The following is a 17,206-nucleotide window of genomic DNA, read 5'->3' on the forward strand; positions in this document are numbered from 1 at the left end:
TATCTGGCATCTTTTATTTAGTGGTTTTATTTTTTTAGACAGGTTTTGTTGCATGTATTTACATATGTTAAATTAATGTTGTAATATTACATTCTTTGTATAGTATTAATATCATTCATGTTTTTGCAGAGTTACCCTGAGTGTGAAAATTTTTTGGAAAGTGATTTTGAAGGTAGGCTAAAAGTCATTTGAGGGAAAAGAACTCTTTGGAGACTGTTTTAAATGAGCGCGTCTTGAAGCAGCGCTGTAGCCTTGGCCAAACAAAAGCTGCTGCTTCTTACCTAACCTTATTATATCAACAGTATGATGAATAGATGCACCGTCTGTGTTCAAAACTCAAATGACATTTGTCTACTCTGATATTAAATTGCTTCTTGTTTTCAATCCCACTAGTAAACCCCCCTCATTAAACACGTGTGTATCAGACATAACCTCAGGGTCGCAGAGAACATTCAGGTTTTTAAAAGCAGGCTCAAGACCCATCTTTTTAGCATAGCTTTTGATTAGTATTTATAATTTTAGTTTACTTCTCTATTTATTTAGTCTTATTTAGGCTGGCTAGTGTGTTTATGTTTTACTTATGTTTTATTTACTTGTTTAGTTTTGACTTATTTTATTATTTATTGATTATTTTATTATTTATTGATTATTTTATTATTTATTTATTTTATTATTTATTGACTTATTTTATTATTTTTAATAATTTTAGATTTGCCAGTGTTTCCTCTGAGGAGCCCTCTGCACCGGGAGCTCTGGTTGGCTGTGGCTGCTGGGCCCTGGCTCGTGGGCCCTGGAGGTTTAGTCTTGACCTCATCTCTTCTCTGGGCCCTGGGCTGGTGTCCTGTGGCTGTGGGTGACCCTGCTCCTGGTGCAGATGGTTCCTCTGGTGGCGCTCTCTCATCTGGTTCATCTTTATCCAGCCTATTGCATTAAACATATTTTAAATGAAACCAAGGTATTTTAACATGTGTTGAGGTGGGGGGTGGGAGTGTGTGTTGGGGTGGGGGGTTGTTTGGTTATGTTTATTGATGTGTTGGGGTTGGGTTGTTGGGCTGTCGGGTGGCTGGGTGGGTTTGGTGGGTGGGACTGATTTTAATGCTTTGTAAAGCACTTTGTGTTACTTTTTTTTTTGTATGAAAAGTGCTCTATAAATAAAGTTTGATTTGATTTGATTTGATAACCTCATACTTCTCAAGGTCCCAGTGCATACCAAGTAATGCTAGCTTTGTTTAGTTACATCACGTGTGTTGTGTGGAAACAACACACAAAGCTTCAAAATCATCATGGGCTTGAATAGTTTGTTCCCTTTTTACAGAGACGACAATCTTCATATAGTAGAGAAGTAGAGAATCAGTGAGCACATTTCACAGTCCACTCCTGTCAGTTTCTTGCTCGTTTCTGAGAACAGACTGCACACTGGTTCATACAGCTGTATGAGCAATCATGCACACACACAGTCAGCCCTGATGACAGAGTACGCTCTGAGCTCAGGCCACAGCCCGTCACACCAGAGCCAGCCACATGAACTAGTCTGAAGAGAAGCATCTTTTGGACCATTGGCACAAGTAAAGTTGCATAGCAATAAAAACCTTTGACTTTGATGACAGGAAATGATCTTTCTCAAGATTAATACAAGCAGACTCAAACTGTAGCGTATTATAACAAGTGCAGTGAGCTACAACAAAGCTCACAGCATGGCAGATAAAAGCAGAATGAGCAGTGATGCTAATCTGGCCATGGGTTAAAACAATATATTAATCTTCTCTAATGGTTTCAGTGAGCTCTGTGTCCATTAGGACTGACCTTTGAGGACACACAGACGCACACACACACACAAAATACTCTGAGCCCAATGTGTTATGTACAGTCTGTGAGAGAGAGAGGAGAACCACATCTGCTCTGCTCTGTCTCAGCCGTCATTTCAGTTTGTCTTTGTAACACACTCACACACGTGTGCTAGGGACATGTAACACTCCTCGTACGTGTACAGACATGCTTACAACATAATGTACAAATGCATGTACACACACTTAAACATCCTTATAAGGATGTACATGCTTTGTGGGTAATTGCATTAATTACACCATAAACTGATTCCAAACTTAAACATACTTGCTTTTAAAAAAAAATAAAAAATAAAAAACCTCACTGTAATTTATATTAACACACATTTCCGTGATGTAATATTGAAAGTTAATCCTACCCCTACATATGGGGACCTATATTTTGGTCCCAACAAAACAAAATGTCCCTATGACATACCTGTGTATGCAGCTTTCATATTTGTTGCTACAATATGATGATACCCACCCACACACTTAACAACACACACCATGCTCAAACATGCACCCACACACACACCCCCACATATGGACATCATGCTCTTTGGGGACACAGAGCTGTACACAGCCTCACTGACATGTGCCACTGTTTTGTTTTTTCTTTGCAGCAGAGTTCTTCGGTAAATCTGTTTCCTTCCACATAACAGAGATCCAGGACATACAGCGCCACGCAGTGTTGAGTCTTCCTCACTGCAACCCACTCCTCAGTAAAGCTGCTTTAATTTTTCATGCCAGTAAAAGAATGAGCTGCCAAAGACCATGAAACTCACCAAGTGTCTGCTTTCGAGGGCGTTCTTCCTCCCCTTTGAAATATTTAGTGTTTTCCAAATATATCCGACACATGTGATGAAAGACATCTTTTACTTTCTCACCTTTGTGCGTAGACTAAGTTGTAAGAGCCCACAGCTACCCCCCAAGTGCTCTGCTGTGAACTGTAGGTAATCCATCTGAAGAAGGCACATCTCAAGGTAAACACTGTGTCATATATTTACTTTTCAAGCCCTTCATTGCAGCAGCTGCTCTCTGGTTACATATTCATTATATAATCCTATTTAAATGAGCTCCACCGCTTCAAAAGCACTTACTAAATATCAGAACCAATGTATGATTAGTTTAAAGGTGCAAAGGAACAAAAGCGATATTTAGTAAAGTAGTAGTAGGAGTATTTTTATATATTTACTAGTCTTTTGCCTGAAATGTACCAGCAGTTGCTAGTCATTTGTAGGTGACACAAACATTATATTAGATACAGTAACATAAATGGGATTGAAACAGCTAGTCCCACACTTGATTGGTCCATGTGTAAAATATTAAGTATTAAACTCTAAAAAATATGAACTGAAGGCACCTGCACTCTCATGAGGACACTTGGAGCATAATGAGCTCTAGAAACTGATGTTCACCTCGCACACAACCGGCAGCGGCTGATTACAATTCAGTTCACTGCTGGAAACAACACTAATCTCATTTGGAGAATGGAAAAACAATGCCATACACAGACAGCCATCTTTAATCATAAACGGATAAAAGACAGGTACAAAGTAAGTGCGGAATCAAATGGGCTGATTGCCTCGAGCGTTGTCAATCTTTTAGCACAAATTGTGTGTATGCTTTACCGTAAACTATATAGCCTACATATATACTATCAGTCAAAGATATTTGTTTATATTAAATTTCCTTAAAATAGCCACCTTTTGCTGTGCCTTGTCAGGGTCATGACATTTTCTGTAATGTAAATAGTAATGAAAATAAAGAAAACATTTTTTAAAAGTGTCTCACTATACACTACCAGTAAAAGACTTACTATAAATATATACCAATAATACCACTTAACTGCTCAGACTTCAGAGTAATGTTATGTGGCTGTTTCGTTGTCTTGATATATTTGGGGTGTAGTGTAATGAAGCACATCAACCTTTTTGAGGTCAAAAATTTTAATTAAAAAAAGAACTAATTTGTTACTTTCACACAAACTGTACAGTCACTCACATCATGTGATACACTGGCACTGCACTGGAACCAAAACATGCAGCCTCATAATCATAGTTAAACGGTCCAGTGTAGTCTCAAAATGAACAACTCCCAAATACTGGCACTCTCATGTTTCAGCACATTCATTTTACAACTATCTACAGTTTTGCAAAATACATACAATTTACAATAAGCAAAGGATTTCTTCAGCTTTCGATTCTATATTAAATGAAAATGTATTAACAGAAATGATTTAACCTTGATGTGCCAAAACATGCAATGCAGCTAGAAAGAAGACAAGCTCACCAAGGCTACTTTGTCTGAGCAGGGCACATTCAGGGTTATGGCTATTTAAAAAAAAAAAACTAAACAAAAAAAAACCCAACAGAAACATTTCTCTTTATTTACAAATGAATTCCAACAAAACCAAAAAAAGAACCTCTCCTTGAAAATGACACAATCCCTGAGATGTTCTCTCATCACATAACGGGTAATTATCAATTAATGTCCATTGATCATCAACAAGCAACTGCTGCACATGATGCAATGATGGGAGAGAGGGAAGCTGTGACTGAGCAGTAAAACGTGAACCAATCAGGCCAGCAGTGCTCATCAAACACAAGTACGGGACACCCAGACCTTTGTTTTCCCCCTTCTGTGGACTAGACAGTAGAGAGACTAATTATTGTCCCTGCTCGGCCACTGCTTCAGCCTCCTCCTCATCCTCTTGGTCCTGGTCTCTCTCCTGTTTGTCGTTCATTTCCTGGTCCTTGCTCTTCTTACGTTTCTTCTTCTTGTGTTTGTGCTTGTGCTCCTTGTCCTTTTCCTTTTCCTTCTCCTTCTCCTTGTGCTTCTTGCGTTTCTTTTGCTTTTTATGTTTCTTTTTCTTCTTGTCTCCACCAGTGATGTCCTCATTGTTGTTTGGGGAGGGGCTTCTTGAGGGCTGGCTGAGGGATTGGCTGGGACTGCAGCTCCGCCCCCTCTCTGCTTCAGACCCCTCCCCCTCGCTGTAGTCTGGAACAAATGCGGCCTCGTCAGTTTCCCGGGCCAGGTCTGAACATAAGCGCTGTCTTCTGGGCTCCGGTGCTCTGGGTTCTGACCCGCCACGTTTGTTTTCAACAGCGCTCTCTTCTCTCACCACCCGAGCTTCGTCCTTAGCCCCTTTCGCCTCTTCTCTAACAACTTTAGATTTAGCAGTTTTCTCAGTGTTCTTTAGCCCTTTCCCCTCCTCTTTTTTTGGTCTTGACTTCTTGTCATCTTTAGCCTTGGCTGGTTTAGGAGCTTTGAGTTGGGCCTCCCTTTCTGTGCTCCTCTGGGACTCTGGTGACGGTTCAAGGGGAGTGTTTGGTTCATTGTCCTGACTCTCCTCGTCATCTTCCCACTTGGAGCGAGGAGGGGGTTGGATGAGGGGCTTTTCCACTTGGGATGGGCTAGATGTGGGGCTAGCACTGATGCTGTGCTCCTGCTGCTCCTCAGAGGGCTGCTGCTCCACAGGTTTGGATGATGTATGTTTCTGTTGTCTATCTGTGTTGCGTTTGGACTCTTGTAATGACCTTGTGGCAGAAATGGAAAAATGTATGTTAATATTTTACCAAAGTAATCTATTTTTAGAATATTTGATGATAAAAATCAGAGTTGGACAACAAGGGCTAATTTGTGTCAGTATTCCCAATGATGAAGAAAAGCTATTTGTTAGTTTAGAACAAGTCAAAAGAACCTTCTTGATAAGAAAATTCTTAAATGTCAATTCAAAGTCACCTCCCTCTCTGAAGTCTTCTGAGGCACAACTTTAGATTTCTTAACTCCAGATCCATTTCTAAGAAGGCACTTTGTAAAAATGACAAAGCAAGAAGAGAAGAACTTACCTAGAAGAAGTCCCGCCGTGCAAGGTGAGGACCTTGCGGCTGATTCTGGGTCTAGTCTTAGCAGGAGGCTCCTGGCTGTCCTTAGCTGAGAGTAGAATAGAAGCAAGTTTAGTACAAGCCTAATGAGATGGCACTAGTCTAAACCTAGTTATACTGCGGCCGCTGCTGTGTTCAGGAGAGCACAATTACCTTCTCTTTGAGCAGCAGCTGGCTTCTCTCCCGAGGACACTGTTCTGTCTGTTCTGTCCTTGGAAACACTCCTGGGAAATAAGGAGAAATAATTACATATTAACATCTGTGTTTACATATTCAAGTGCTGGGGCATTTGTTTCTGTGCATGAATATGTTTACATGGACTTATGCTTCCAGGGGTTTAAATGGCAGTTTTGTGGGAGCACAGTACCCTAAATAATTTAGTTTTCTATTAGAAAAATTTCAAAGCTTGCAAAACGGCAAATATAAGCCGCTTAGCATTATCACATCTCTTTTGACCTTTCTTTAACCCCTCTGTTAATGGAGTCCTGCCTGCAAAGGCGACCTAATGCACATGCATTTGAAAGGGCAAGCAATGCCAGTGCACCCAAGGGAAATCTACCAAAGAGGAATCCAAACACAAAAAACCTTTACAAGGCCTAGTATAACCTGCAATACATTTTACAGACACCATTGACTTTTTTTTAACAGTGATAACAAATTGCAATATTTACCTAAACACAGGTAGGCATTGTTTGGAATAAAAAACAGACAAGAGCTTTACACACATCTTCATGTAAATATATAAACAACAGCAGAACCAACCTGTCTGACTTGTGCTCCCTGTCCTTGTGCACCGCATTAGGCTTATCCTGATGGTCTGACTGTCTCTTGGCCAACTTCTCTGCAATGGTCATTTTGTCCAAAGAGACAGACCTCCCTCCACCAGAGTTCTTTTGGTCAATCTTCTGGTCACTCTTGTGTTCACTCCTTGTAGGGCGTGGTTCCTCAGCCTCCCTCTGGGTGACTCTCTGTCTGCTCCTGTCCCTGACGTATCCCCGGTCTCTGTCTCGTTCCAGGCCAGGTCCTCTGTCACGACCCCTCTCTGAACCCATGTCCCCCGCACTGCCATACCCAGGTCTTCTTTCAACTGAAGGAGATGCCTCTCTCCGCAGGCTGGGCTCTGGGCTGTGTCTGTCTCCTGATGGTGGAACACTAGAGAAGGTGCTTTTTTCTGGGCCAGAGGGGAGAGCGTCAGCGCTACCTCTTCTCGTCACTTCTCTGTTCAACTTAATCCTCCGGGTGGGATTCACTTGAATCTAAACAGAAAAACAATTAAATTTTATTAGAAAGTGGCAGTATCGAGCCTTTCAATGGGTCATAGTAGAAAGACATGTGAAGAACAAAACTAACTCAAGAATGTGTCTCCTTTGATTGGTTGTACCCACCTTGAGGTCCATAAAGGGCCTATGGCCTCGCTCCCTCTCCTCCCGAGTGGACTCGCGGCTCACAGTGACAGACAGAGGTCTATCTGAGGGGGAGACAACTCGCTGCAGCGCAGGCTGATGGGACACATGTGAGTGCGGGGGAAGCTCTCTGCTCAGTCCTGGTCCTTCTATACGCCTCAGCTTCCCTGGAGGTGGTCCAAGCAAGGAGTGGCTCTCCTCCACCACCCTCCTGCCCCTCTCCATGGGGGACGGGGGTCTGTGGTGGATTGGGTATGGGAGCACACCTTCTCTTTGGGGCATCTCTCTTCTATTATGAACATCGTGGCTCATTCTATGGCTTTCATGTAGATAACTGTCATTTGCAGTTTGGTCTTGTAAAGACTGAGGTGGGGTTTTGGACAGCACTTGCTTTGAAATGGTACTTCTTGCCTTGTCCTTTTTTGATGTAGGTGGATGAGCACCATCGTCAGTTCTGAGCTTAGCCTTTAATGTTTTTCCTGTTGTTGTTGATGGTTCTTTCTTTTTGACAACACCTTCACCTGGCTTCTTTTTCACTTTAGTACCATCTGGTTTGACTTTGGCTTTAGCCTTAATGACCTTCTCTTTTTTGGTTTTGTCTGTTTTTACTAGTGATCTGGATGGGGCTTTTCCTGAGACAGCAGGGCTTTTAGAAGAGGCTTTAGTTGTGATAGTAGCAGATTTTGAAGACATAGACGTAGTTTTAGTGATGGACAGGTCATCCATGGGCTCATCGCGGACAGGTGTTGCGTCTCCTCTGTCAACAGCCTGATCAGCCATTTCAGCTTCCTCCCCCGTCCGCTTCCTTTTGATTTTTTTTACTTTTACAACTTTGCTAGACTTGATTCCTGTAGTGGATGAGGCGGTATGGTGTGTACCTTTCCGCACTTTTGCATGTGGGGAGTAATCTCGAGGTAAAGGAGACATCCGATCTCTGTCCCTGTCTCTGTCCCTACTACCTCTTCCTCTGTGGTGCCTCGGTGAATGTTCGTCATACTCCTTGTACTCCTTATAGTATTTACCATACCAGTCATGATAGTCTTTCTCCCACTGCCTGTAGCTCTGACTGTCCCAGTGGTCACCAGGACTGGCTCCTTTCATGTCATAGGGTGGCATGTCTCTGTGATGATGTTTGCGTGCTCCCGGGCTATGGCCTCTGTAGCCCCCCGGAGAGCGTGAGTGTGATCGATAAGGCCCACTATGTTCAGCAGTGTCCCAGCCCCCGCCTCTGTATGAGGGAGGGGTGCGAGGGGATCCCGAGCGTCTGTACCCATAGGACCTAGACCTGGAGCGTGACCTGGAGCGTCCATAGCTGCGCCCGTTGCGTTTGGAATAAGAGTGTCCGTGCGAGGGGGAGCGTGACCGCGAGCGGCTGGGAGAGTATGAGAAGGAGCGGGAGCGGGACCTGGAGCGGCTGTATGGTGAGCGACTGAAAGGAGACCGGCTGTACGAGCGAGACCTGCAAATAGCACATACAGTTAAGTTACACAGACCAGTGCAGGACAATAATAGCTAAATGTTCCAAGGCTTACCTGGAGTAGGATCGTCTGGGTCTCTTAGGTGCACCTCTGTACTTCATAAGCTCTTTATGGAAGTCTTTAGTAAACTCATCCAATTTGGAGGTAACTCTGAAAACATTAAGCACTGAAATGTAATATAATGAAAAAAAAAAACCTGGCACAAGAGAAATATTCTATTTATTTTTAAGTTGCATTTATTTAATGTAACATTTCCAAATAGCCTAATTTCAAACTCGAATTTTATCATAAGGAAAAGATGCAATACTAGATTCTAATACCACAGTGATAATACACACTTTCGTTATACAGTAAAATGTGATTTTCAACATTGAAAGTACCTTCTTTTATATTACCATGTGATATTACATTTATGTAACACCTCAGTCATCCAGATAGGATCCATGATGGTTCATGGGCGTATACTAGTCTGTGGTCTTATACTTGTTCTGATGCAGCTCAAGATCATTCTAAAGCTATTCAGGAAACATTAATTTCTGTCCTGTGAATGTGACTTTTTTGTATCGATACCTGCTCACATGAGTATCTAGTTACGATACTACCGTATTTTCCGCACTATAAGGCGCACCTAAAAGCCTTTCATTTTCTCAAAAACCCACAGTGCGCCTTATAATCCGATGCGCCTTATATATGGATCAATATTGGTCAATTATGACACCCGTAGTCAGGAGGCGTCGCCGAAATAATAGTGGTAATAACCCTTTAAGGACTGAGCACACTATGGTCCAGTATATCTCACCTAGACCTACACTTTTATTCTTTTTTTTTACCATAAAAATCATGTCAAACGAAGTATCAGAATTTACTGCATTTTTTCACACAACTACTTCTATTTTACACATCCATCCGTATTTTTTTCTTTTACGCATCGAATAAATGAGTGAAAATCTCCGCAGCACCGCGCTCTCATTCATCACCTTCAGGACAACAGAGGCAGATTACCGTAATGATGGTAAAATATTTTGTTAGCCCCATGTCTCCGCTTTGAGACGCCGTTTGAATTTACATGAGAGCACGACTGGGCGCGGAGTTACGCTGCTGGAAAGTCCGCCACCCACTCTATCTGCAACGACAGGATCCGACGCTATAGGGATAATGGGGAAACAGGGAGACGGGGAGACAGCGCCGGGCGACATGCGCCACAATCTGCCAATGGATCGCGGATGCCTGGGCTGAGGTATCAGTCTCAACTGTGGTCCGAGTTTCACGAAGGCAGGAATTGTCACTGAACTGTTAAGACAACAACAGCGACACGGATAATGGCGATTTTGAGGAGACGGAATCGGGCACTTTGAATGAGCTCGACCAACTGTTCAACTCAGACACTGAAGAGGAAGAACTCGACGGATTCGTGAATGAGGAATGAGCTGAAAAAGTGAGGCTTTACGTGTTTCTTTCACGTGTTTACAACTAAACAAGGCTGGAGATATTGTGACTATGGACATTAACGTTTGAACAACGTTAAGTTATTGTTATTGCGTTGCACTATTTCTAGAGTTACTATATTGTGATGCATTAAGTTGTTTTGTGTGTTTTCAGAACGTTTTTTTTTATTCTATTAATAAAGTTTGACTGACTGACTTATCTGACTGTTTTGTTGACGTTCCCTTTAGCGCAGCTCCATCTCGTGGATGCGTAACACAACCCCAGCTACTACAGTAGTTTATATTCTATGCGCCTTATAATGCGGTGCGCCCTATATATGAAATTTGTTTTAAAATAGGCCATTCATTGAAGGTGCGCCTTATATTCCGATGCGCCTTATAGTGCGGAAAATACGGTAGTTTTAGTATCTGATTTTATACTTTTGACAACTCTATTTTAGAAGTTAAAAAACAAAAACATACTTGTCTTGGCGATGGTGGCGCTGTCTGTAGAAATCCTCTTTAGATAGTGGGGGCTGGGGGAGGGAGGGTGGCATGGGCATTAGAGGAGGTTGAGCCCCTGGAGGTAACCAGGCAGGGTTTAAGCCCGGAGGGGGTGGGACATAGACTGGGGGGGGCTGGTAACCCAGGGTAGGGGGAGGAATCAGACCAGGCCCAGGGGTGTAGGGAGGGGGGTAGGCCTGTGGTGGAGGGGGGAACAGGGCTGGGGCATACACGGGCACCACAGGAGCAGGAGGGGGGACTGTTTGGACATGGCCAGAGTTATGCTCCCTGCTCCGGTAAGACCTGAGAAACATAACAGACAGCAAAAGTAAATAAAAGTATAAGACAAACTGCTAAAACGGTCAATGGTGATTAATGATGTCTTGCCTGTCCCATGATCTATTTCCTCCTCGGTGTGGATGTTGGGGCCTTGAGTGTCCTAAACAAACAGCTTTGTTACTTTTTTCATAAATCTAGTTTATGTCAAAGTGCCTCTGGCATGAAATCCTTACCTGATGGATGTGAAGACCTGTGAGGGGGAGGAGGGTGGCCAATAACCGTTAAATGGCTGCCGGCAGTATCATGCTGTAAAGAAAAATAAGTTACATTAAAATGCATAAGATCCTACATAAGAGCAGAATGTACAAGCTGAGTGTGGCTTATTCATCCTAATTATTTAAGAAAACACAAAAGAAGCTATTATTTAGTTTGCTTTTTATTGTATACATTATGTGGCTTCCTATAGCAGAGATTCCAATAATGATGTGAACAGCCAAGAAACTCCTCACTCTATGGTGGCAAAATCTACAATTTGGCGTAATATTTTATTTAGATTTTATTTTATTTTTATTTTTTAAACTGATTAGCTGTTTAGAAGTTTACATGTTTGGAAACCATCTTATAGTGTAATAATAAAATCTCTTCACATTAGTAGAATAAACATATTATTATAAACTTTTAGCATGAAAGGACCTAAGGCGAGGCCGCCTTAGATTTTAAAAAGTGTTCTTGTAGACCAGAATAGGCATAGCTGGTCATAATCTTAATCCCCTCTTGAAACTTCAATGCTCCCTAAACACTCACCTGTGCAGCATTTTCAGGGTGTCCTGCGGGTTCAGGTTTTCGCACGACTGGATCCGGCTCTGACTCCCTAAATCAGAAATCAAACTTATAAACTGACTGCACTTTTATTGTGTTTGGGTTGCGATTCAGATGGTGACAACATACCCAGGAGGAGGTGGTTCTCCATGGCTTGGCGTGTGCATAGGTGAGTGGTGATCTATTACAGGGGCTGGAGAATGGACAGCCTCTGGAGCTTCAGTAGATGATGCATGTGGTGGAGTTGGGACAGATGTGGGAGCTGTGGTGACTGTAGCTGTAGCTGTAGCTGTTGTAGTAGCAGTAGCAGCAGCAGCAGCAGCAAGCACAGGGGGTGCACTCGGAGTTTCAGGGACTGTCGCTGGAGCACTGACCGCAGGGGGCAGTACTGGAGGCTGTGCAGGTGGTTGGGGCATCAGAGGGTCTTGCTGTCTGGAGCGCAGAGACCGGAGCAGCTGAAGACGAGGTGGGGGTGGAGCAGAGTGCTGCACTGGCTTGCGTATGCGTTTAGTGTAGCCGGTCTCATTTTTGAAGTTATTCACAGCCTAATTTAGAGAAAACTTATTTAGTTTAAAAAAAAAAAGCTTCTTCATTCAAAAGGTTTTGTTTTCAAGATTCGACTGAAACATAAGTAGACAAAACTTAAGTGTTACAAAATTGTTCTACAATCTGCAAACAATACTATACACAGATGTAGGTCAAAATTGTGAGTATTACCTGTCGGAGAAACTTGTTTGCAATCAGGTTATCAGGAGAAACATCAGACTGCTTGCAAGAGTAGCAGATATGCTCTTCTGAGTCTAGCAGCGCAGTTCTGATACCTGTGGACAAGTAACAGGTTCCAGTTGAACACAAAGGATTTTTGACTCCATCTCACTAAAAGAAGGACCTGAATATTTAGGCCTGAAACTGACTATTATTTAAGTAGTCGAATTGTCTAGTCTGCTTATTTTTTTCCAATTAGTGGACTAGTCAAATGATTATTTTTTGTGTAAATAAACTCTCAAAACATATTTTTGCCAAACAAAGATTGAAATATAGTGGCGACTGGAGGCTTTTGAAGAGAATACTTACAAATAAAATGCATCATTGATGAAAATGTGTTTTTTCATTTTGATTTAATAATGCTGCTGTGAAATATGATCACGCTTTTTATAATCTACTATTCATAATTAGTCGATTAATCATGTCAATACACTTCCTAAGAGGTTATGAAAAGGTCAGCTCTAGTTCACATCGTACTAAACTCCTACAAATGACCATAAAATATGTATTCTAATTTTGTATACATTTAAAATGTGACTGAATGACTCACAGTCATCACAGTAGCTGTTTCCACAGCAGGGTATAACCACTGCATCAGTCATGAGGTCGTTGCAGATGGGACAAAGCAGTTCATCTGGGATGGGGTCTGTATCATCCTCAGAAGACGACTGATCATGTGGAACAAACGGAGGTCGCTCTTTCTTGCCTTGTGCGTACGCCTCCCTGTACGAGACCATTTGTACAAAAAAGTTGTGTATCAAGACCAATCACGATAAAGAGTAAGTCGATAAACAGCAACACATACGCATCGATAGCAGGTATTGCATATTCCCCAGTACTGGTTAGCATGGCTCCTTTTGCCCCTGGTTCTGCCTTGACCATGAAGCTCTGAGGAATGCCTTTACTGGTCCGGACTGGTTTGGGGAGCTCCACATTCTTATCTTGGACCTGAAAAAAGTCAATTAAAACAGTCATCTGACAGCCATGACTTCAAATGTTTCTTGGTCATTAAAGTGTTGTAAAAATTTACCGAAATCATAGGGCATTGGCGATTGTAGTGGCCTGTCTTTCCACAGCGAAAACAAGTGTAATGTGCAGGTGGAGGCCCAAGTGCCTTCTTTGAGTAACTGAGGACAAAAAAGTAAGTTTAACACAAATTTTACTTTTGTAAAAGCTTTACAATAATTAGGTGAAAACATTATACTCAAGACTAACTGTATTGGGTCATATTCATGATTAGACTGAGTCATCATGGCTTTAATCTTGTCTTCTTCTGATGCATTTGCGTCAACCAGGTTTGCAGTCTAAAATGTAGGAACAGAAAGTTTGTTTTAAAAAAATTCAGTTTCATTTCAATGTTTGATGTCTTGGTGACCAATCTTTATGTACACAACCAGTACCTTGGAAAGTTGTGCAAGGGTCAATTGAGGAGAAGAATCCGTCTGGAGGAGAATCAAAGTACAAATAATGCAGTGTTAACATGTCATGACTGACCATCTATATTCCATCATACAGTGGAGTAGAGTCCCTCGTTCCCCCACCACATTGTGAACAACACAATTTCCCTTTCCCTGCTGTAGCCAAAACAGGAGAATATTGAAACCCCCAACTGGCTAGGTTAGAGTTTACCAAAAACACTATTGGGAATTTCACAAGATTTAAACTTAAATCTAAAATACAGGTATCAAGCAGAAGAGTAGAAACATTTCAGTCTTGTCTAATCTAGTAATCTCTGTCCTAATTTGGGATCAGACTCAACTCGCTACTCTTCCTGAGACTGACCGAAGCCTGCCTTCTCTCTGGTCTTCATCAGCAAGTTTCAAAATGGACCAGCACAGTGTTTGAGACTTCTCCAAGTACTGCCTGCTGAAGAACTTTACTGTCAGTGGAATACTTGACATTTTATTCTATTAATCTATTCTTATTAATTTAGGCAACTAATCTGCAACAAAACTCAGCCAATGAGCAGTTTTCAAACAGGACAGTTTGTGCTGATTCTAGTTGACTCTAAAGCTGTCGCAGCAGGTCGAGTCCTCCATGTTTTTGGCTCAGAAACACTGGATTTGCTGCACAGGGAACACACAGGGATCTGGTGTAATCGGTTCTGACAGTGAACCACTCTCATCTTTATTGACAGGTTCTGCAGCGTACAGGACACTACACCAGAAAACTCACTGCAGCAACTTATCAGGGCCTCCACAGGTTGACAAAGATTCAAGCCTCTACAAGCATCAGCCCCAAACCAAACTTTAATAACCAACTTCCCAAAATCTGAAAAACTTTTTGACTCTAAAAAATGTGTGAAAAAATTTACAAAATAAAAACTATGGCGTAACAGACTTAAATCAAGTTTAGTGTATGAAGATTTGTTCTGGGTAAATCCTCACAGGTTTAGTAACTGTAAACAGTTTACAGTAAATCCCAGGCACACATTACTCCATAAGGTTGTTGAGCCACAAATATATTTTCACAGAAAATAAACAACATTTATCAATACAAGTGACCATTGTGTTTTACAAGCAAAATCTTTGAAAACACTTGCCTGTCTGTAAGCAGGCTACAACACCATTTCAATATGAAATACAATCATAAATACTGTGGCAAAATTCAATTATGTGTGTAGATCAGAGCATTTAAAACATTTGTAAGTTTGTTGCTCTCCACATTAACATATTTACACAGTTTATAGATTATTATTACTTTGGTCAAACACATGTTTGTTAATGAGGAACAATAAATTATATAAAATCTTATCTTATAGAAACTTTCAAAATGACAATAAATAACATTTAGAATTCAAAGATGTTGACACAAATGTAGGCACACAGTGAACAGAGCATACACGCAACTTGATCATTTTTGACAGAATGTTTTCAAGAAAGGTGGAAAAGATAGTGAAGCGAGTGAGTGAGTGTGTTGGTTTTGGGTTTGGTTTACATACGGGTCTAGTTGATCCAACCACTGCTGTGTCAGAACGCTCCCTGTGGAGGGCACAACAGGAACACTGGTTAGAATACTACCTTTAAAGTAACAGAATTCTTCTAAAACACAAACAGCATTTGAAAACACAGGCTTAAAATATTACACAATAAATCGTTCCTACCAGCTCTGTATTTGTTCTAAATTTATTTTGAAAAGGTAAGAAAGTTGTGTTGAAAAATTTTAAAGATAGATTTTAGAATTATATTAATACATACACAATGAACGTCCTGCCAGCTGGCTTTACTCCACCAATAGGAGTCCTCCGAACGATGACAGAAGAATGTTTTGGTATGTGGGCTTCTTCATCTGTGTATTCTGAAACACAAGTAGTTCATCATTTATGTATGTTGATAAAAGACATGATACAACGTGTTATGATATGGAGATAGATCAGCATAACAGAGAACACACAGACACACAAACATGCACGCTAAAAGTTTATTCATAATGAGCCCCAAACAAAACGTTGCATCACTATAGAGCTGACCTTCTCGCGTCTGCGCGTTGGTGATCTGCAGGTCGCAGTCTGTGGCCTTGAGCTTCTCACGGACCATAATCTGCCTCTTGAGTTCACTGAGGGTGATGTGAAGCCCATCGAAGGTGACCGTGTTGTAGTCCAGTTTGGAAGAGAATTTATAATGAACACACGACATTCTGAGGATGTGACGCACTTGTACCTACTCAGGGAAGAACAAGGGAAACACAGGGCTGCTTTGATAATAAAATAAACCAGGGTGAGTACTGAACACAAAAGGAAAATAGTTTAATGTTATAACCCTTCTTAGTAACCACTAGACAGAAATGTCTAAATGTAAAAAGGTGAATCTCACAGAGTCTTTAGTAAAACAAGGGAGAGGGGTCGACGTGAGAGGCCGGTGCGCCATCAGAGGCACCTGTGCTCCCAAAGTCTTTACAGTCCCATAGTATGAAAGAGCCCAAATCCAAAAACGTCCATGGAGCAAACACAAATGTAGCGCCGAGTAGAAGGTCCGCAATAAAAGTCCCTGCAGACTGCCCCGACACGGCGTGCTTTAAAGCACTGGCGCGGCTAGCAGCAGGCCGGGACTTTCCACAGTCTATACGAAAATGTTCGCCTTTGGACACAGTTCTTACGTAAAGCCAAGCACGATCATTCAAAGTCCATACGCAACGCACATAACCCAAACAATACGCAAATCACAAAAGTCTATCCGAATACAATGTGGCGTCTTAGACGACAAAGGACAAACAGTCAGGCACAGCTTAGGGGACACACGGTCCGAACAAAAGCTAACGGCTAGGCTAATACCCTGACAATGCTAAACCAACGACGACACAAACAAGATGGGGGAATTCTCTCATAAATCCACGGTTGGGGGATGAAAAGGGAACTTCATCGTCCACGATTAAATTCCATGTTATTAACGCCCGATTGGCGGCAAGTATCCCGTCGTTTCTTCAATGTAAATCCACAAAATCCACTTGGACACGATGTGAGCCTCCTCTTCTCCTCGCTGTACATCGAAATGGCGCAGCGCGGAAACGGAAGTGAGCGTCACACAAAGAGTGACGTACTTCATTTCTTTACGTTGGAGTGTCCGATGTAAACTTTATATGACTTTATTTGACTTTATATGACTTTATTTAACTTTATATGAGTTATAAATATGAAACAAAGAGATATCGTCGCCATGGCAACCTGTGGTAAAGAATGTCCTGAAGAAGTTCGGATTTCACGTTTTAAGACAGTGAAAATCAGCGGCTGTAAAGCTACTATGCAAAATCGACTTTTCCGAGCTTTAATCATGTTATAGTTGTTTTTCCTTCTCATTTACCCTCACTTTACCACTGTTAACAGTT

General features: G+C 41.7%; 1 protein-coding gene across 1 annotated transcript; it reads right to left on the reverse strand.

Moving 5' to 3' along the window:
- Nucleotides 1–4,195: 4,195 nt before the first annotated feature.
- LOC117389803 (E3 ubiquitin-protein ligase RBBP6-like) lies at nt 4,196–16,903 on the reverse strand. The gene is made up of 20 exons (XM_033987560.2): nt 15,855–16,903; nt 15,583–15,682; nt 15,327–15,366; nt 13,786–13,827; nt 13,601–13,689; nt 13,416–13,512; nt 13,191–13,333; nt 12,936–13,108; nt 12,338–12,441; nt 11,750–12,165; nt 11,606–11,672; nt 11,035–11,107; nt 10,910–10,961; nt 10,502–10,825; nt 8,649–8,744; nt 7,099–8,575; nt 6,476–6,969; nt 5,867–5,937; nt 5,678–5,762; nt 4,196–5,365 (listed from the first exon to the last, which is right to left on the reverse strand). The coding sequence occupies exons 1-20, from the start codon at nt 16,018–16,020 to the stop codon at nt 4,495–4,497; spliced, it is 4,980 nt and encodes a 1,659-aa protein (XP_033843451.1). The 5' UTR covers nt 16,021–16,903; the 3' UTR covers nt 4,196–4,494.
- Nucleotides 16,904–17,206: the final 303 nt, after the last annotated feature.

This window comes from Periophthalmus magnuspinnatus, chromosome 1 (genome assembly GCF_009829125.3).
Source record: "Periophthalmus magnuspinnatus isolate fPerMag1 chromosome 1, fPerMag1.2.pri, whole genome shotgun sequence".
Classification (NCBI taxonomy): Eukaryota; Metazoa; Chordata; class Actinopteri; order Gobiiformes; family Gobiidae; genus Periophthalmus; species Periophthalmus magnuspinnatus.

Excerpts from the sequence above, each read along its gene's own strand:
- LOC117389803 (XM_033987560.2), bottom strand. The coding sequence starts at position 16,020 with ATGTCGTGTGTTCATTATAAATTCTCTTCCAAACTGGACTACAACACG. Across the intron at positions 13,109-13,190 it reads GCAATACCTGCTATCGATGC|GGAGGCGTACGCACAAGGCA; the intron begins GTATGTGTTGCT and ends GGTCTCGTACAG. Across the intron at positions 11,673-11,749 it reads GGAGAACCACCTCCTCCTGG|GGAGTCAGAGCCGGATCCAG; the intron begins GTATGTTGTCAC and ends TTTCTGATTTAG.